We start from the raw sequence: 21,633 nt of genomic DNA, 5'->3' as shown, positions 1-21,633 counted from the left end.
AGATCTCCTGGAGCTTCTCCGTAGAACAAAACGTGCATCAAAATTGTAACTCCTTCTTTGCTGCTCGAAATCCAAATCTGATGGCTCTGTTGGCTCTGAAAGGGGGGTAAAACCCTAGGATTCGTACTCACGGATCTCCCAGATCACTCCTTCTTCTTTCAATTCAAGGTGTAGTTTTCAACCTATTTACAGCGATCGCGACGCACGCGATTTCGCCCATCTATCTTTTTTATGAAAATCCCATAACTAGCTAAAAAAGTAACTTGCTTTTTACATGCCATCCTAATCTAGAAGCTTTTTTAACTTTTTTGGATTTTTTATAATAAATAATATAAAAAATAGGGTAAAATTATCCAAAAATCTAATATTTTTGGATAATCCACGCAACTCACACTAATACTAATGACTCAGATCACACTGACTCTCTTGATTAATAAGAAGTCGGATGATGATGCATCCCATGCTTTTTCACACTGTGTCCGCATAGCGTTGTTACACGAGCGGTGATCATGAACAAGCCTCACTCACAACCCAATAACGAGATGTTAAGGAGTGCCGGTTAGGGTAATTGACTTTGTCGAATGCATAACACAACTTGGAAAATTAAGATATTCGATGAAACACCACGAACCACACAAGACAACTCACAATGAAAGGATCAAAATTTTGACAACGACCAAGTAAACTATATTCTCATACCTTAATAGCCTTGATCCGAAGCTTGACACCACAAAGTCTATCTTCTTCCACTTCGTCAATAGCACATCCAAAAAAATCTCTCGCATGCGACCCTCCTCTAACATCTCTCACAAGATGACAAGAAGATACAAGGGAAGGGCCCTTAACTCTCTCCTCTCCTCTCCTTTTGTAGTTTTTTTACATCCCCCCTTACGTTGGATATGCTTTTGCTTTCCCAAAAAGCCTTAGGCTTTTTATGCCTTTCAAACTTAAGGCAATTTATTATTTTTAACATTCATAACTTGACGTTCAGGATACCTAAAAACTTTGGAAACTTTAAAGCTTTTTACTTGATGCGTTAAGTTAACGCTATCCTTGCTGAACGGTCTACTTTTGTTTCCGTTCATCTCTTCACTGTCTTCTCAGCAGATCTCCTCTGTGTGCCTCTCCAAGCTCGCCGATTCTGTCGACTCGCTCCTTCGTCTTCTCGTTGTCACTTTCACTTCATCTGTAGGACTTCTAATCTTTTTCTTTGCCTTTGTTTGCTTCGTCTTTCAATTCTGCATACTTCCTGTAGAACTTCGCCAACGACCTTCCGGTTGCCCTCTATCGGTCTTCGTAAGGCAGCACGTCAATAAATATTTCCCTCTCATCGACACGTTCCGTTTTTCTTTGTCTTCATCTTCAACTCGTTGTCACAGTATTCATTTGATGCCGTCAATTCGTTCCTCCTCGTCACCCTGCATCTCACCCTTTCTTCTTCTTTTGCTATTTTGTCCTCCCGACCTTCTACGTCTCCTTCTGTCGCGGCCTTCTTCAGTCACTTCGTCTTCCTCCTTCTTCCTCACGTTTGCGACGTTCCAATACTGCAGCTTGACTACGTCTTCATTATCTTCATGAAGCAGCTTTTGTTATCGGCTTCGTCATCCCACGTTCGTTGTTTTAGGAGAGCTCACCAGTTTCTTTGTCGTCGATGCTACGTGGCCTCGTCGGCTCTTCCTTCCACTTCGTCGTCGTTCCTATCTTTAACGATGATTTCCTCCCCTTTTCAAACAAACATGGCCCTCCTCTTTCAACACGAGGCAGGCCGTCGGCTTCACAAGGCCTTTCTATATTTCCGTGTGGAAGTTGCTTATAATCCCTTTGTAAGATTTCAAGACTGAGTCGATCTCCGCAGGGTTTGCATTGCTTAATTCTTGGAATTCGTTGAAAAACTCCTACCTGTTGCCTGATGCAGTTACTCCGCTCAAGGTGAAGGAGTCGCTCTCAAACCCATTCAGCATGCGATGGCACACATAGGACTCGAAGGTAAACTTCTTGTGTGCCTTCCTCGCATATACTATGTTTGGCTCAATGGAATTAGCCGCGGCATCCAAATCCCATTCCGCTGATTTCATGTGAGAATTTAGCAGCTTTGTGAAGCTTCTGCAGGCTTCTGAAGCTCCTAGCACAGCAGATTCGAGCAGTTGAGGCGTAGGTGACTTAGATATAGAATTGGTGGGGCAGAATCTCTTGCTAATCTCTATTTTAATCACTTGACCTTGCGCTCAAGCTTCTCCTTCTTAAGCATTGTGTTTGACAGCGTTTCTTTGAGATTCTTGACAGTTGCATTCTTCTTCTGTATTTCCGGAGAGCCATCTTTTGTGAAAACCTCGCAACTTGGAGACTTCAAGCTAAAGCTTGTCTATCCTTGACTGGAGTTCAGAAAGCCTTTCTTGAAGATTAATATTTTCTCTGCCTTTCACACAGATGTCATTTTCGATCTCTAGTAGCTTCTCTTTGAAATGACCAACTCCAAAAACGATTTCAAGATACTCACAAAATTCAGATGGTTGCTTTCCTTTGACAGCTTGTCTGCTCTGCATGATTATAAACCTGTCCAAGATGTCTGTTGCAATGCCAAACTTTCCTAGTTCATGCTTCATTTCCAAGAAAGAAAGGTGCCTTTTTGCTCCATCAGTCTTCCAATAATAGGTGCTGCTAGATCGAGTGATAGACCTTGTGTTTCTTATATGATACCTTTGGAAGGTTTCCAACGTCACTGAGACCTTGGCACAAGCCTTCAATTCAGACTTCCGAAGGTCCTCATGTAATAGAGTAGACATGCTTTTAGCCCTCATGTACTTTGCAGAACATCCAAGGACGAATGCCAAAACTTCATCGATCACTGCCTTTTTCTCCCTTAATTCTGAAAGAGCTTTGTTCTTTCTGTCTATCTGTGTTTGATTTTGTTGCAGCATTTGTTTAAGTGATTTGTACTCCCGTTGTAAGTATAACACCTTTCTCATCTCAAAGTCATGACATCTTTTGGCAAACTCAACTGCCGATGTCCACCACATACAATCTGAAGGTTGTTCATTCAGATCAGCTGGCCAATCTGGGTAAGCATCACCATCTTTGAAAAAATTAGCAACACCTTCATCCACACCTTTTGGGATTTCACCACAATCCATAATCATGTCTTTAGGGATTGTGCTCTATGCTACGCACAACTCCCATCCCTTTAATGACCTTTCCAAACACAACATGCTTCCCATCTAAGTGAGAGGTTCTAGTTGTTATTATAAGAATTGGGACCCGTTTGTGTTTGGTCTTGCTTAGGTCCTCCTGAAATCAAGGCCAAAAAATCTATATGGCCATTGAAACCCCTTGTTTCTTTGGTGAAAAAATCAACACACTCTTCTCTTGTCACAAGCTCTGAAACCTGGTTTAGAGGACATTATGCAGATTTTCATCAGTTGCTGGCTTTTTCTCTCAGTGCTGACCATGAACTTGGCATGCTTCGGAATGCTAGGAGCGAAACCATTCTTGAAATTTTGTATTTTCATGCAATGTGCCCTAGCAGGAATATGATTTGAAAGAGAACTCCATGCACAACCATACATGATTTGAGAAAACATGCAATTGATCTATGATATGCAATCAAACAATCCATGCTACACACAAAATAATGTATGCATTGAAGAATCGCGCCTAGCCTATCTAGATGTGATCGTGCGTCATGCAAAATGCAAACAGAATTCCTTATCCTCACCTCTCAACTCTCATAAAAAAGATATGATATACTCCGCTCCACCCATCCAAAATCTCACAATCACTCTAGAAAATGGTGGTCCTCAAGATCTTGACCAAATATGAACAACCCTTCTCACAATTGATGGCATCCTTCATGACCCTCTAACTCACCCAACCACCTTACACTCTCAACCACAAGTTCCTAACTTTGTGATGAACATCCCAAATGGTGAGTGCAAGAAATGTGCATGCTCAATGACAGGTGCTCTCTCATGTGCGCGTGCATCTAAAATTTACTGCATATAGCTGCAGGGGACCTCATGCCGTGCTAGTGCTCAATGATGGTGCAAAAGTGCATAATCCCAACCCATGGCATGGAAGTATTTGATAAGAACAGGAGACGACCCCCCAAGTGCAGTGCATCAACAAGTGCAACGTGAAGTGCTCGTGAACCCATAATCCCTGTGATGTGCAAGAGTCTCGACAAAAAAACATACCTTGTTCCTCAATGTTCGGTAGCTATTGACAAACACAAGCTCCATCTTGTCCAAAAAAATACCAAGCTCGACCAAGGCTATCAAGTTTCACACTCAAAAAATTAAACAAAATGACAGAAACAAATCCTATGCTAATCAAACACAAGAAATCCAAATACAAAATAACAAAACAAACTGGCACTCAAACAGCTAAGCTAGCAAAAATCAATCTTAACTATAGTTAGACTAGGGGTTTTCAGTTTTTAGAAAAACACTTGACAGCGTCACGATACCATGTACGAGAAATTGGTTAGAGACTCGCTCTAAATTTCTGTCAGATTATGCTAGGTCTATTCCTTATGGATTTTCATGCCTTGATTTTGTCAGGGGGTAGGGTGAGACCTGTGGAGTGTTTTGTTGTGTATTTGTCATTTCGGCTTGATGCTCTGTATGGTTATGTTTGTGGAGATCTCAATTTGTGGGATTCGATGGGCTGAGTACCTATCCCATGGTCGCCAATGAGAGCAAAATTTAAAGACTGTTAAAGTGTGGGAAAGACGTGGAGAGAAGCAAATTTAAGGCATGAATTGGACCTCTCAAAAGCAATAAAGACAGATTTGGCAATTTTTACGAGCCACAGAAGATGGGATTTCAAAGCGGTTTTGAAGAGCACTTGCAAATTTTTCATAATTTTTCCAGATGCCGGATCAAGACAAAGCAAGTGGCCAGTAGTGCAGGACCCCGAGTTGGACATGCAGAAATTTTTAGGACTTGGTTTGGATGCTAGACGGAATGAAGGTAAAAAAAAGGGTCAAAAAATTTAAAGGATGGGTATGGGCCCTTTGGGGGGGGCAATGGCCCCCAAAAATAAGTCAATTTATTGGGGGGGGGGGGGGGGGGGGGGGCATTTTTTCAAAATGGTGTCGAGATGTTGGCGCTCCCCCATATGGCGACTATTTGGGGGGGAGAGCCATGGTTGGCCTAAACACAACCCCTCAATTTGATCACAACAATGATCTTCCTGGTTTTTTCGCCTCCGATTGTCGCATTCTGTTCTTGAAATGGCTGACTGATGATGGAGCCACAAATTCAGTCTTTCTCTCTCCTCCATCTCTCTCCTCCAAGATGCGCTTCATACGCAGAAAATCAAGAAGAGGATGTGATGAAGGATGCTTGTCCAGCATGGACTGGATTGCTCCAAGATCAAAAGGAGGTTGAGAAGAAATGTCCAACACTGTTGGGGAACTTATGAGGGTCCCTTGGCTGCCCGAAACCATTTCATAAAAGCACACAACACACAAATAAGCTGTATGCTCAATTTTTACAAAGAAAATTTCATTGTTTTGATGTTTGATGGCTTTAATGATGTGCACATGGAAATAAAATTTGTATGAATCATGTTTGAAGTATATTTGAGGGATGTACATGAAAAAATGTAGAACTCGTAGTCGTACATAGTTGTAATTAATAATTTAAAACCCCAAATGCGTCATGAATAAATGAAAATGAGGTTTTTTTCCGTTTCAGGTTGGGAAATGGAATTCATATGGGATATACAGATAAAAATCAGTGTTTAGTTAATATGATCAGTTATGACACATAAATTAGAAAATATCACATTTTTATGAACAAATAACTGAGAAAAAATAGGAAAATTTTAGCTTTTGCGCCTAAAAAATAGAAAAAAATACATTTTATGTTCATGAATGTATAACAAGGCTAGAGCACGAGGGTTAATCCTCAGTCAAGCCTTGTTTCTATGTTAGAGTATGGTTTTTATCAAAATTTACATGAAAAACTACATAAAAATAAACACTACACCTATCCAATGAATGCAAAACCTAAATGGTAGGAGGAAAGAGGGATTGTGAAAGTGAGTGGTCGCTGAAAATGTTTTAAATTCTGAGTTATTTGATTATGCATAGCATATAGGCTGATAACCATTTAAATTTAAGGAGACTAGTAGCACGAAGAAATTCGGTGCTAGTCTCTAGCAACGCCATATGTATGATTAGTTGGAAAATCATTGAAGGGTTGTTTTTGCACTTCACCTAGTTGGTTTTTAATGATAAAATGCTTGAGCACAATGGTCATCCACACTTGCATTGAGCATAACATGGTATCAAACCTAGACGCATTGCAATTGTTTTCCAAACATTGACCTATGTGGAGTGTGTAAGGAAACCTGAGCTGTAGGGTAGATGGATGGTTTCTTGGGGCAAGCTTGGTAATTAAATATCAAATCTCCTCGATCGTTCAAAATATATAAAAGTGGAGATTGTTTGTATGTTCTTTATGTTAGAGCAGTGCATCGAGGGGTCAATCCTCTTGGTATAGGAGAGCTACAGTGGGACCATGGCATTCAGCCAGAGAGGTGCCTCCTTTATGTTTGTATCACATTGATGTACTACACCAAGATGTGTGGGATCTCCCTTGAGGAGTAAGGAAGGGTCAATCATTGGACTATGTTCCACTACAAACGCAATATCTACAGTAGCAATAAGGGGAGTGTGTCCCTTGGACGCTTCTGGTCGTGAGGCTGTGTGGGGTTGTCTGGTGAGTGTTATAGAGGTCCGACTAGTACCTATAGCCAATGTCAGGCTTGTTTAGATCCCAAAAATACTTTCAAGACATCCATGAGCAACTCAAATGCTATTCTGATTTATTTTGATGTAGAAAGTTCTCTACTTTATGGAAGGGATGAATTGGTAGAACAATGCATCTCTAGCAAGTCTTCTAGTGCTTTACATACTAGAGGCATGTCTCAGGAGAAGGGAAAATCTGATAGTAAAGGATGTGGTAAATCTCGTGGGAAAGGTGTGGAGTGCCATCATTGTGACAAGAAGGGTCACTTCAAGCGTGACTACTACAAATGGAAGAAAGAGAAATGAAAGGGTAAGAAGACTGATGATAGCAATGATGAGAAGAAGGACAATCAACTAGTAAAGAAGAGCACTGCCAAGATAGAAGAGGTGAATGTAGTCAACCATAAGAGTGACAGTGGTAATGACGTACTTTTTGTCTCTTCTTACTTTAGTGCGCATACATTGGTAGAAGATATAGATGATTACATGGATACTCGGATCTTGGACTCAAGTGCCTCGTTTCATGTTACTCCTCACCATGAGTGGTTTTCTGATTACATTGGGGGTAGATATAGTGTTGTCCACTTGGAGGACAACTATGCATGTGATATTGCAGGCATTAGCTGTGTGCAATTGTAGTTTTAACATGGTTCAGTATTTACTCTTCAAAATGTTAGGCATGTACTGTAGCTCAAGAGGAGCTTGATTAGCACAGGATAGTTAGATGATGATGGTCTTCATACCACCTTTGGCGATGGGAAATGGAAGATCTATAAGGGATCTAGGGTTATTGCTAGAGGGTCAAAGAGTGATACTTTGTATCCATTACATATATCTAGTGTGTGTGACGATGTTGTTGTAGTAACTGAGTAGCCAAGTGTTTCTTTGTGGCATTGGCTGTTGGGATATATGAGTCAAACTGGAATGAAAGTGCTTTCTTGTTTGGGTTATTTGCCTTGTTTACAGTATGCTGATTTTGACCACTGTGATCATTGTGTTTATGGTAAGCATGAAGGGTTGTTTTCAGGGAAGATATACTGGTTGGATAACAAAGTATGCCTAGTAGATAGTAGTGAATACTTGCTGTAAATGACCCTAAAAATGCAGGGAATGATGCTGAAAATGGTTGGCAGGGTATTGCCCATGGTGCCCCACAATCTAAGCATGAAAATATGCAGTTTGGATAGCTAGATGTGTCAGGACAGCAAGCTGTAAATGTAGATTTTGCAGGCCCCATACCGTCATGCTTTAAGGAAGCAATGACTAGACAAGACATCAAGAAGTGGTTTAAGGCTATGCTGTCAGAAATGGAATCTCTTGAAAAGAATGGTACTTGGGATTTGGTGCATCTGCCTAAAGGGTAGAAGATTCTTCCATGCAAGTGGGTTTATAAGATGAAAGTCACTTCTGGTTCCTCACCAAAGGACAAAGCATGGCTAGTTGCAAAGGGGTACAAGGAAGAATATGGGATTGATTTTGATGAAATCTTCTCTCCTATAGTCAAGATGACTACTTTGAGAACCATCTTAGGCTTGGTTGCAGCTGAAGATATGGAACTCATACAAATGGATGTAAAGATTTCTTTTTTACATGGTGATCTGCATGAGGACATATATATGCAGCAGTCTGAGGGTTTTGTGGCAAAGAGCAAAGAGAAGATAGTATGTAAACTCAAGAGGAGTTTGTATGGGTTGAAACATGCACCTTGAGAATGGTATCACAAGTTTGATACATTCATGCAGCCCCAGGGCTTTCACTAGAGTAAAGTGGATCACTGCTTATATACCAAAAAGGCAATAGATGGCAGCCTGATTATCTTGGTCTTGTATGTAGATGACATGCTAGTTGCATGTAGGGATGTTCATGCCTTAGACTCTCTGAAGCAAAATCTACATGGCAGCTTTGACATGAAGGATCTTGGTGATGCAAATCATATTCTTGGGATGCAGATACTCAGGTGTAGACCAAAAGGGCTTCTCTATCTATCCCAACATGAGTATGTGTCCAAGGTTTTGTAGCATTTCAATATGGAGGGGGAAAAGCAATTCGGGTTCCATTGCCTCCATATGTGAAACTTAGTGCAGAGGACATCCCTACATCTAATGATGAGAAGGCTAAAAGGGCTAAGATTCCATATGCTTCAGCTGTTGATAGCTTGATTTATGCTATGGTTGCTGCACAGCCTAACATTGCCTTTGCAGTGGGAGTGGTTAGTAGGTACATGGCAAATCTTGGCAAGAAGCATTGGGAAACAATGAAAGGTATCATGAGATACCTCAAGGGCACAAAGGACTTGTGCATTTGCTTTGGGAAGCAGAAGGCATCTATCATTGGTTTTATGTATGCAGACTATGTTGGACATTCAAATTGCAAGAAGTCTACTTCAGGGTATGTATTTACCTTCACGAGGGGATTTGTCTCTTGGATATCCAGGCTATAGAAGTGTGTTGCTTTGTCTACTACAGAGATAGAGTATGTGGCTGCCATTAAGGCATGCAAAGAGGCCTTATGGCTTTCACATCTGGTTGGAGAGCTTGATATTATAGAGGTTCATGTCCTCCATTGAGTTAGAGTGCTATCATGTTAGCACGTAATCCTGTCTTTTATGCAAAGACAAAGCACATACAAGTGAAATATCATTTCATTAGGGAAGTACTTGACAACAAGAGCATTGAGCTAGTCAAGGTACTGATGATAACCTCGTAGACCTTCTCATGAAGGTCTTCCAGTAGAGCGGTTTGCTCTACTGGTAGACCTTCTCACGAAGGGTCTTCCAGTAGAGCGGTTTGCTCTCACGAAGGGTCTTCCAGTAGAGCGGTTCTCACGAAGGGTCTTCTAGTAGAGCGGTTTGCTCATTGTTAGCAAATGACGGGGATTGGATAGGTATAGGTTTTCAACTTTGTACATACTTAGACTTAGTTGATTCTTTTCCTCTACTTTTGGGAACATTGTCTTTAGGGGGGAGGTTGTTGGGAATAAAGGGCCAATGTGGCAGCACCCTTCGGGGTTGTACCTTTATTGATATACCTATCTGGAAAAACTTGAGCGGTACTATCTTTTTCGTACCCACAAACTGTGTCTCTGTCTCTCTTCCTCTCTCCCTACATCCATTGAAGCTTCGAACTCCATCGATCAATTCACTTCACATCCAAGTAAGCTATCAATGGACAGTAGACTTAAGGTTTTTGTATCCAATGTAGTAGGATTAGAAGACTCAATTTGCAGGTTGATAATATTCTAATGAAATTATTAAAAATTTAAATGGTTTAGTGAGACATCTTATTCCACTTTGTGAGCTAGCCATGAACACATTTTGACTTCAATCTTGAGCTATAGCCATGGGGTTAAAATGACACCAATTGTACTATTAATGATTGCAACATTTGCACTAATTTGAGAACACATTTGCTTTTACAAGACATTGACATTTTGATTGTAACACAAAGAAAAGGTAACATGTTTTCTAGCTAGATAATAGGTACTTGTATATAGAATCTAGATAAATATGACCCATGTGCGATGGGTCTCTCTTGGGTGGTTCACTTTATTTCAATGTGTAGAATCTAAGTCAAGTTGATAGGCTAGGTGCCTAAAAATTAACAGACAAAAGGAAGCTAATTTTGATGTGTCATTTTAGAAAATTCAAAGATCCATGACAAATTGAATGTGGGGTTTCCTTGTTGCATATTTATTATAGATTAGAAACTAAAGATGAAAGAATTGTATTTGCGATCAATCTTGGATTTTGTGATTCTGTGTTCAGTGGATGCATCATCTTCCTATTCTCCTATGTAAGGCACCAATAAAGTCCTCAACCTATGACTAGTATATATAAATAATGACACAAATGGTAAGGGCAACATCTCATGATATTTGATGATGTTTCATTTTCATAAGCCATGTTAATCATGCCAAAGCAATCATAATGATTGGATACCCCTATTTAGTCAAAGGCACTAATACTAATAACCAATTAGTCTTTAAACACCCACATGGCATTAGATGGTTGGTTATGAGAGTTAACTATTTAGAACTTCATGCTTTTGTGGGTCACTCTAAGGCGTTAGTTCAATCCCTTTTTAATGGAAAAAGGCTTAAAATTTGAAAGATGCTTAGGAGGTGTACCTAGGGTTTGAACTCACGCACCTAGGTTCACACCTATACTCTCTAACCACTTGAACTACAACCACTCTCTAATCCTAGAGGAGGTGTACCTAGGGCTTGAACTCACGCACTCATGTACGCACCCATACTCTCTAACCACTTGAACTACAACCCATGGCAATTCAATCCTTTTACATGCAAAGAGTTTTCTTATTGTTAATGGACATATATCCTAATGAATTATGATGTAGTATGTGGAGTCTTGATTTTGTCTTCTTCATTTCCCTTTTCATTAAGTTTTGTCCCTCACATTGGGAGAGAGAGAGCATGTGTGTGTGCGTGCGTGTTAGTGGTGAGGATATCCCGAGATGGCTTGAAGGAATATCCGATAATGAGAGAGACAGGAGGGGGCGGGATGGGTCAATCGATTCGCAAGTATTGTATCTAATCACAGGACGGTTATGGAGAGAGACAATGAAGCAGCACAGGACGGGAAAAGGCGGAGGCATCTCATGGATTTGTGAATTGGCGCACATAGAGAGAGACAGAGAGAGAGAGAGAGAGAGCCCATAGGCACTTCTCATCGTGAGGTGACATAGCAATTGACAGCTTTTCTTTTTTCTTTTTCTTTTTCGTATTGTTTGTGTGCAACGACGTCAAGCAGAACAAGGAAAGGACAGAAGGAAGGCCACCCATCCCTCCATCCATCCATTGAATCCGTCGGCCCATCTCATCGAACGGCCAAAGGTGCGAGACGACACACAAGGGTCGCTTTGACAGGCGGTTGGTGGCAGCGGGGCTCTCTGTCTCTGTCTGTCTCCATCCCTTTCTGCGTGTCTGTGGCCATGTGGGCAGATCTAAGTCGTGTGAACGCATCATTGGAATGATGATGCCCCAGGTTTAAATAACAGTTCCTGGTCGGCCATCTCAATGAACATCAAGGCCTCAGAGAAGATTGCCACAGTCGGACAGAGGGGAAGTCCCCCTTCCTCATCATTAGAAGAGCAGTTTCAGTTCCTGATGCGATAACATTCAGCGTGGCGCATGCAACCGTGGCTTTGATGCAATAACTTACACCCTCGCACAGCTGTGGCTTGGATGCGATAGCATTCGCCCTCCCACAGTCCCATCCTCTCCTGCAGAATGGCTATCTTAAAATCTGGCTGCACCAAGAAAGCCCTCAGGCTGAAGTGCACCGTGCAGAACTATGATTGGGGCCGCATTGGTGAGCAAAGCGAAGTTGGCCGCCTGTATTCCCTGCAATCTAACACCAATTTGGATGAGAAGCCTTATGCAGAGCTGTGGATGGGCACCCATGAATCAGGCCCTTCGCATGTTGTCCTGGATGATGTGGAGCAGACATGCATGCTGCTCAAAGATTGGCTATCTGAGAATCCACAGGCCTTGGGTGATAAGGTTTTACAACTTTGGGGCCCTGATCTACCATTCCTTTTCAAGGTATGTATGTGGTTTGTCCATTGTCAATGTACATTGTCAAATGTCTCATCCAAAGATGTCACTTGAGAAAGTGTTACCTGCATGTTAGATGCCTGTCCATCAAACATCTGTGTGATTTTGCAACAACATTCGTTTGTTTGTCTTGTCAGAAGCGTGCTTGTGTTGGTTTACATTCTGTTCAGACACCTGACTGGCAAACGATGGCATGTGCATGCAACGCATGCTGCTTTGAAGTTTATGTGAATTTCCGTCTGCTGCTGCTCATGCGGCCTGATTCTGTTAACTCATGTTTTATCCAGGTTCTTTCTGTTGCAAAAGCTTTGTCCATACAAGCCCATCCAGACAAGCTACTTGCAAAGCAGTTGCATCAGCTTCAACCAAATATCTACAAAGATGCCAACCACAAGCCTGAGATGGCATTGGCAATATCACCTTTTGAGGCATTATGTGGCTTTGTGAGTCCACAAGTAAGTTGTTTGGCTTCATTTTATTATATATTATTTTACTTTTTTGAATGCATCAGGGGAGCTTAAAACCATTGCTTCCAACTTCAGGAAATCAAAGAAGCTGTAGAAGATATCCCAGAGCTACATTCTGTTCTTGGAGAATCAGTGGCTAAAGCTCTCATGAACTTATCATCATCTCAGTTGAACAAGGAAGTGTCTAAAATGCTTCTAAGAGCAGCCTTCACAGCAATAATGTCTGCATCACAAGATGATGTTAAGGATGCCATATGCAAGATCATTTCAAGACTTTTGAAAGAACAACAGGTTGCAACTGTCTCAATTCATTACCAAAGGAATGATTAGGCATTAGTTAGCACTTTGCAATGGAGATGCTAACTGTCTCAATTCATTACCAAAGGAATGATTAGGCTTTTAGTTAGCACTTTGCAATGGAGATGCTAACTGGCACTTATGTTTACAGGGGAGGGCTTTAACCCGGAAAGAGCAACTTGTGATACGGCTTGCCGAACAATACCCAGGAGATGTTGGAGTTTTGTCTGCCTTTTTCCTCAATTATGTTTGCTTGGCACCTGGAGAGGCCTTGTATCTTGATGCAAATGAACCGCATGCATACATTGCTGGGGAGTGTGTTGAGTGCATGGCCACATCTGATAATGTCATACGGGCTGGACTAACGCCCAAGTATCGAGACACACAAACACTTTGTGCCATGCTTTCCTACAGACAGGTAAGCAACTATATATTTACTCACTAGCATTTCTGCAGTCATTGAGTCATGATCCATCTGGGTTTCTAACTGACTGACTAAGTTTTTTGGCTCATTTGCAGGGTCCACCTAAAATTCTCTGTGGAGTGCCTGTACATCCTCACACTAAGCGATATGCACCCCCCTTTGAGGAATTTGAGGTTGATCTTAGTGTTGTACCTGGTGGGCATTCCATTACACTTCCATCCATTCCTGGACCTTCAGTTTTCCTGGTTCTGAAAGGGGAGGGTCTTATGTCTCAAGGGATTGAGGAGGCAAGTGCTACAGCGAATATAAAGAGAGGAGACATCTTTTTTGTACCAGCAGGAGTTAATCTTAACATTGTATCTCGCTCTGAGTCTAGCCAAAAACATCATGCTTTACATCTCTACAGAGCTGGTGTCAGCAGTGGACTGTTTTCGGACTCAAATACCAAAAAACTGTCTTGATTGTATAGTATAACCATAAATGGATCATCCATCCATATTCTTTTATTCCAACAGACACGATTGTTATTACGAATTACAAATTTGTTTCCAAACACCAGATTTCTAATTTGGTCAGACTTTGATAAGAACTTTGTCAGTTCATTTCTAAATAGACAGGCATTGTTGGACTCTTTGCTCTGTCTACACAAATTTGTGGGCAAGTGAATGTAAGGGCACCTTGTGTGCCACTTTTTGGGAAGGGTGCTAGTATGTAATGGAGCTAAGGACCTTGATGAAGGAAAGATGATTACAATTTCAGAAATACTGTGTATATTATATGCCTTGCCTCAGTTTTAAAATTGGTTCTCTCCAAAATTTGTCATGGTACATGCTTCATGTGTGTGATTGCTTACAGTTCTACAGCTCCATTAGCACATTCTTTTTGTGTATAGGAGTACAATGCCTGGCTTTTCCAGATGGTAATTACATGTTTATGCCATTGGATGCCCATGTTATGCAGGTTCATCTCAATATCATTCTCTGGGGAGTGAGAAAAACATCCGATGGTGATCATTTTTAAAATTCTGGGCATCAAACATTCCAATGATGATGGTTTCAATCACTATGGTACGTCTAGAGGTTTTATCTGTGTACAAAAGATTTGTATTTCTGTCCCTCAATCCATCACCAATATCTAAAAGCTTTTTAATGGGACCCTGGTCACAGATGCATCCCTTATCGTTCAACTATGTAGTTCAACATCATGCTTTGAGTGTAGAGTGCGTTTTAAAATCCAGAATTTGTGAGCAAACAGAGAACCGCTAAAATCATTTAACTAAATATATAATCTGGCCACCCAAATACATATAGAGCATTCAAAGACTTGTTACTGAATGGTGTAACAACTCGAACTAATGTGCACAGAAAGAAACCTGTTAAATCTGAGAAAGGGAGAAAATGGCGCCATGTGATTGGAGCAATGTCATTCGAGCAATGTCATTCGCATTGCTAGCCTTATGGAAGCCTTCATGCTTTTGAGGCTGATAAGTTGACCCTCCATGCGCTCCAAGGACTTGGGATCCCCATTAGCACTATGGTGCAACTATATTATTGTGGTGCTTACAACTACACATCAAATGCCATGAAATTGGGCCATGTTAGAACCAATAAAAGGGTTGCATTATTGGTTCCACCATATTAATGGCACGTTTACCTCGATGCTTGTGTGTGTTGAGGCTTTGTTTTGCTTTCTTGCTCCTCCACTATATTGCTCTGTTTTATACTTTTGCCATGCACTTCTTACTTCCCTATGTCATGGAACAAGGTACGAGAGCTAGTTGCATGATAGGTCACATTATTGTGAACTACTCTTGTATAGCACTATTTCCTAAGATTTGGAATGTGTGGCAAATACAATTGCAATAGTGGAGAGGTTGTACTAGCAAGATGTGTTTGAATTCCTTACAAACGTGAGTTCGAGCCATTTCTTTATGAGGTGACTTTGGAAGCTTGACATCTTCATCTCCTTGATGTTGGGCCAAATGAGTAGATCACTATTGTATGGGTGTTGGAGGTCACTCAGATGTCCACTTGTTAGTTATACTCTCATGCTCAAAGTGCCCAATGGTGTAAGGCCCCCAAATGAGGAGGAGCCATGATGGGCATTGAACATTGGAAGGGGTCTAGCCTTGTAGATGAGACGGTTATGAGATCACCTATGTGGACTTGATTGTTGGGTGAAGCGAGAAAGAATTAATGAAGGTAATGATATACACTAGATGATAAGTTATTAGATGCACCTACTTTGTGGGGTTCAAGGTTGGCCCGATATAGGAACATTCTTTGGACTATCATATGCCATATATATGGGTGGTGGCCAATGGATTGATTGAACAATATAGGCAGTGAGTCAAGATGAATTGCCTATGTGCATCTATGACTACTCAACCATTAGCAATATATGTACATAGGTAATGCTATCTTCCAACATGTCATAGCTATCAAGGAGCCATACCTTCTAACACATTGTTCTCCATCCAATACTTGCCTAGATCACCATTGAAGCTTGTAGAAGCACATGGGTGTAAAGCTTCAAGCATCGATAATATTGTAAAGCTTGTAGAAGCACATGGGTGAAAAGCCTTCAAGCATCGATTATATTGATTAGGTATAATAGAAAAGTATTACCATATTTTGGTAGTGATGTGTGAGAACACACTTAGGACCATGGGGGTACATCTTTCCCTCACTAGGAGATATTTTTACCTTGGCTTTGTATAGATGCCCATTCACTCAAGGGCAAACTTAGTCTCATAAATTGTTCACATTGATACTTCTCAATGCAAATTTGGTTATGTGCTCTTAAATTTATTTTTCTCCAAGTAGTGTGTGCATTCCTACAACCTTAAAGCCAACATTTGGTGTCAAAGCAGGCTTCAACTTCTTGTGTAGAGTTTTTAATACCCTTTGCTTCATCTCCTTTGATTGGGATGGGGTTCGATAAGCATTCACAAGTTGACTAATACTATGGAAAGCTTATTGCAATTGGATATCATTTTGATTTAGTTTCAATTCGACCTCTATTTGTAGTATTTCCTTTTGTGCAAAGTTTGGACAATGTTTATTCCTACAAGTAAGGCCTTTTGTAGTGTAGTTTTTGTAATGTTACACAAGACACGTCCGCTTTGTGTAGATTTTTTGAAATGTAGGCAACTTTTGCATCAAGTGCAGTCAACCATCATCGCTGATAAAGATGATATATTCTGTATGCTTGGTCTTGAGGACAAGTTGGATGGAGCTGACAAGAATCGCGTGGTGGGGGAACTTGCTTGAGCTGCTGTGCCAAACACACTGGCCAAAACGTTTTCTTGCTGGTTTCTTCTTCTTCTTCTTCCACACACTATACAATGTACACAAAGTATAGATAAGATACAACATAAAGGAAAGTGGCCTACTAAGTCAAACAGTGCATAACTGACTACACTAATCGACTGGCGCTATGTCTTTGCCAACTGTAGGTAGGTGTAACAAACTAAATATAATAAGTGATAAGTCAGTGGCCATGTGAGTATCATAATGACCACCAACGTGCTAAGTGTAGACGTGCGGACTCATCTAGCCAGGCAGTCCATCAATGTCCGCACGTGTTGAGCTTGCCATCTCAACACTCCCCCTCAAGCTCAACTCTATCTCTGCAACTCCAAGTAAGCTTTGGAACTTTCGAAGCTTCTCTGTACCCAATGCCTTTGTGAAAATGTCAGCTATCTGATCCTGTGCGCGCTGACATATACCAAGTCAATCTCTCCTGCAAGTACCTTCTCTCTCACAAAGTGGTAGTGCACCTCAATGTGTTTTGTCCTAGCATGGAACACTGGATTCCTAGCTAACTGTATACTACTCATGTTGTCACAATGAATGACAATTGGACCATCTCCTTGCACATCCAAATCACCTAATAACTTTTGCAACCATACCACCTCACATGTTGCCATAGCAGCAACTCTATACTCAACCTCTGTACTCGATAAAGCAACTGTAGGTTGCTTTTTGCTGCTCCATATAACTGCTGCACTACTAAGGGAGGACATGAATCCACTTATAGCTCTTCTGTCTGACATGCTACCAGCCCAATCAACATCTGTGTATCCAAAGACTTGTATGTCCTTACTTGCCTCATAAAAAAGTCCATAATGTAAAGTGGACTTCACATACCTCAATATATGTCTAACTGCAACCAAATGAGGCTTTCTAAGCATTAATATAAACTGACTGACAAGGTCAACAGCATAGCTCAAGTCTGGCCTTGTGAGTCATGTAAATCAAACTCCCTACTATCCTCTTGAACATAGTAGGGTCTTCTATCTCATCCCCAACATCAGCATTCAGCTTCACATTTTGCTCCAATGGTACTGAAAGAGGCTTCCTTGTTGTCATACCATACTTGGATAACATATCCAAGCCATACTGCCTTTGGGATAGCCATATACCATCATCACATCTGATCACCTCAATACCAAGAAAGTATCTCAGCTCACCCAAATCTTTCATCTCAAACTTCTTCTTCAAGAAGTCCTTAACTTCAGCAATCCCATTGTTACTGTCACCTGTAATAATCAAGTCATCCACATAGATGACTATGATGACCAACCCTGCATCTCCCTTTCTCACATAAAGTGAGTGATCAGCATTAGAAATACAAAATCCAATATTGACAAGATACTCTCCAATCTTGTCAGACCATGCTCTAGGTGCTTGCTTCAGCCTATAGAGTGCCTTCTTTAACTTGCACACATATGTGGGATGCTCTATATCCTCATAACCTGCTGGCTGCTCCATATACACTTCTTCTTGCAATTCACTATGCAAGAAGGCATTCTTAACATCCATTTGCTGCAAACTCCAACCTTTGGCTGCTGCTAAGGCAATCACACACCTAACAGTTGCCATCCTAGCAACTGGACTGAATGTCTCTTCATAATCTATGCCATATGTTTGAGCATAGCCTTTTGCAACCAGCCTAGCCTTATACCTACTAATTGAACCATCTGCATTATGCTTGACTTTGTAAACCCACTTACAGCCAATAGCTTTCTTACCCTTAGGTAAGGGTACCAGATCCCAAGTCTTATTGCCTTCTAATGCAGCCATCTCCTCATCCATTGCTGCATCCCAATGAGCATGACCAACAGCATTCTCAAAACAAGTGGGTTCAACATCCTCAACTAGTTTCACCATATAAGCATAATGGTGAGCTGCATAACCTTCAAAACCAAATCTTTTAACAGGGTATTTGACCCTGCTAGATCTGCGTACCACCGGATCAATCAATGGAGCCTTTACATTACTATGAGCTCTCTGTACACCTGGTGTCCTGACTGAAGGAATACCAAGCTCATCATCCAAACTCTCCAAACCACTAGAATCTCCATCCAATCCCAAATGACTGGTAGATGCATCATTACCATCTAGTACTTTCTTCTTTTCTTTGTCCTTCCCTGCAACACTTATAGATCCACCTGAAGATGTGGGACTACTCCTTAGTCTCCTAGACCAAGGGCTCACTGTAGGTATAGTACCAGATGATGTTTCTGGTCCACTAAGACTCTGTGATTCTTGTTTTTCTTTTTGCACATAGCTGTCCTGATCATTATCATCATCTAATACATCACCAGTAGGTGCATACCAGCTGCCCATCTCATCAAAGATAACATCCCTGCTCACTCTGAACTCACCTGTGACAGGGTTATAACAGCGATACCCTTTCTGCTCTAAAGAGTACCCAATAAAAATACATTTTTCTGCCTTTGGATCAAGCTTCTTCCGTAGCTCATCTGGCATATGGACATATGCAACACATCCAAATATCTTCAAGTGCGATACATCGGGCTTCTTGCTAGTAAAGCACTCTTCAGGAGTCATCCCATGAATTGCAGCTGTGGGAGTTCTGTTCATAATGTAGACAGCAGTATGGACAGCCTTAGATAAAAAATGTTTGGGCATATTCTTTTCAGCCATTAATGCCCGTGCAACTTCTGCAATATGCCTGTTTTTTCTTTCTGCAACACCATTTTGCTGTGGGGTATACCTATCCCATGAGTCCTCAAGAAGCCACTGAACTCATTAGAGAGGTACTCTCCCCCTCCATTTGATCTCAAGCACTTCACTTTTAAGCATGTTTCTGTTTCAACAGCTGCCTTAAAAGATTTGAAGTGCTCACACACATCACTCTTTTCCTTCATAAAGGATACCCATAGCTTCCTTGAACAGTCATCAATAAATGTGACAAAGTATTTGTTGCCACCAAGAGATACATTCTGTGTAGGCCCCCAAACATCTATATGTACTACATCAAGTATATTTCTGCTCACTTCTCTATCATGTGGGAAGGGTTGTCTCGCCTGCTTACCAAACTGGCATGCTTCACAGACCTTATGCAATTCTGCAACTCTAAAAGAAGGCAACCCTGTAACCAATCCTCTGGACTGCATCAATTTCGGCCTTTACACATTTGCAAGTCCAATACATTTATGCCAGATTTCAATATTTGCAACTACTCCTTTTCCTTTAGCATACATAGCAGTATCCATTGCAGGAATTCCAGCATCTAAAGTGAACATTCGGCCAACTCTACCTCCTTTTGTGACCAACCTGCACTTATCATTAAAGTCTTCTACAAAACAACCTTTTGCATTGAGACCTGCAACCCCTGCTCTACCATTTGGCCAACAGATACTAGATTCTTTGTAATTGATGGCACATGCAATACATTTGTTAGACTCTTTGTCCGGCCATCATACAAGGACAAGGGAACCTTTCCAATGTGTGAAATTGGGTGGCATGAATCATCACCCGTTTGCACATAACCTGGGTTTTGTAAGTCCTACATCTCTCCAAACCATTCAACATGACTGGTCATATGATTAGATGCACCTGAATCGACATACCATACATCATCATGTGTCCCCTTTTCTATAACTACATTCATCATATGCTGCATAACAAACAGACTCTCATTTTTGTCTTCATTCTGTCGTGGAGATGATGCATAGTTTCCTTGTTGCAATTTACCACTGTGAATATCATCCTTCTTTGCATAGCAATGGGCTGCAATATGGCCTGTTTTGCCACAATAATGGCAAACAATAGCAAAATTTCCAGAACCTCTATTCTACCATCCACCTCTTCCTCTAGAGCTCCCCCTGCCTCTAAAGTTTCCTCTGCCTCCAGAAACCTGCATTTCACCAAACTATTGATTGAACTTGTTTTGTTGGTTATCGCCAGCACGTCCCATAACACGGCCTCTCGAAGAGGATCTACCACGTCCCCTTTCTGAACTCGAGTAAAATGCTTGGACATGTTCACCATTTCTTTCAAACGAATCACCCTGCATATTGATCTCTTCAGTAATCATGAGAGAGATCAGCTCATCAAAATTTGGAAATGGCTTCCGTACATATACTGAAGTAACAAATGATTTCCATGCCTTCTCATTGTTAAGGCCACTCAGAGTCCTCACCTTCAACACATACTCATTGATAGACATTTTCCCTTTCTTCAAGGCATTCAACTCTTGCTTGAATTGAATCTTTCGTGCCTTTGTATTTACTGAAAACATGCTCTCAAAAATTGTCCAAGCTGCATGTGAAGTTTCTGCATTCCTGATATGTCCCAGCATAGTATTATCAATTACTGTAGATAGCCAGTACATCACCTTTTTGTCTTTCGCATTCCACTCTTTCCATGCTTTTAACTCATCTGCAATCTGAGGGATACCCAGCTTTGGCTCCTTTTCTTTACCTGAGACAAACTCATAAAGGCCCTTTCCAATGAGGAAGTTCATCACACAGAACTTCCATGAAGGATAGTTGTTCTTATCGAGCTTCTCCATAATGGGATTTCCACTGTTCGCTGCCATTATCACAAACAAGGATATAACACAGTAAGCTAGTTTTCTGCAATCTTCCACAACACGTGCACAGTAATACACTAAGCAATCTTTTTCACTGATTGCTCAATAATACATGTAATCTGCAACCTGTTTGCAGATAAACCTTATGTTTTCTTTCTGCAAACACCTAAAAAATTATAGATTCGCAATCTGTAACCTGTGCACTCACTTTCGGTCAATACAGTTGAAATCATAGTGTACCCTAAAACTGTTGTCCGCAACCTTGCGGC

At 41.1% G+C, this 21,633-nt stretch overlaps 1 protein-coding gene across 1 annotated transcript; it reads left to right on the top strand.

Annotated features, from left to right (window-relative positions):
• Window positions 1-11,316: 11,316 nt before the first annotated feature.
• LOC148030576 (mannose-6-phosphate isomerase 2-like) lies at window positions 11,317-14,278 on the top strand. The gene is made up of 5 exons (XM_087686935.1): window positions 11,317-12,316; window positions 12,616-12,783; window positions 12,871-13,086; window positions 13,244-13,510; window positions 13,612-14,278. Exons 1-5 carry the CDS (start codon window positions 12,002-12,004, stop codon window positions 13,975-13,977), a joined length of 1,332 nt encoding a protein of 443 aa, XP_087543061.1. The 5' UTR covers window positions 11,317-12,001; the 3' UTR covers window positions 13,978-14,278.
• Window positions 14,279-21,633: the final 7,355 nt, after the last annotated feature.

The sequence above is a fragment of the Lygodium microphyllum genome, chromosome 10 (assembly GCF_053477565.2).
Source record: "Lygodium microphyllum isolate KBCC chromosome 10, Lygodium_microphyllum_v1.1.10, whole genome shotgun sequence".
Lineage (NCBI taxonomy): Eukaryota > Viridiplantae > Streptophyta > Polypodiopsida > Schizaeales > Lygodiaceae > Lygodium > Lygodium microphyllum.
Note: the sequence above shows the minus strand (reverse complement) of the source record. Positions and strands in the feature narration are given on the sequence as shown.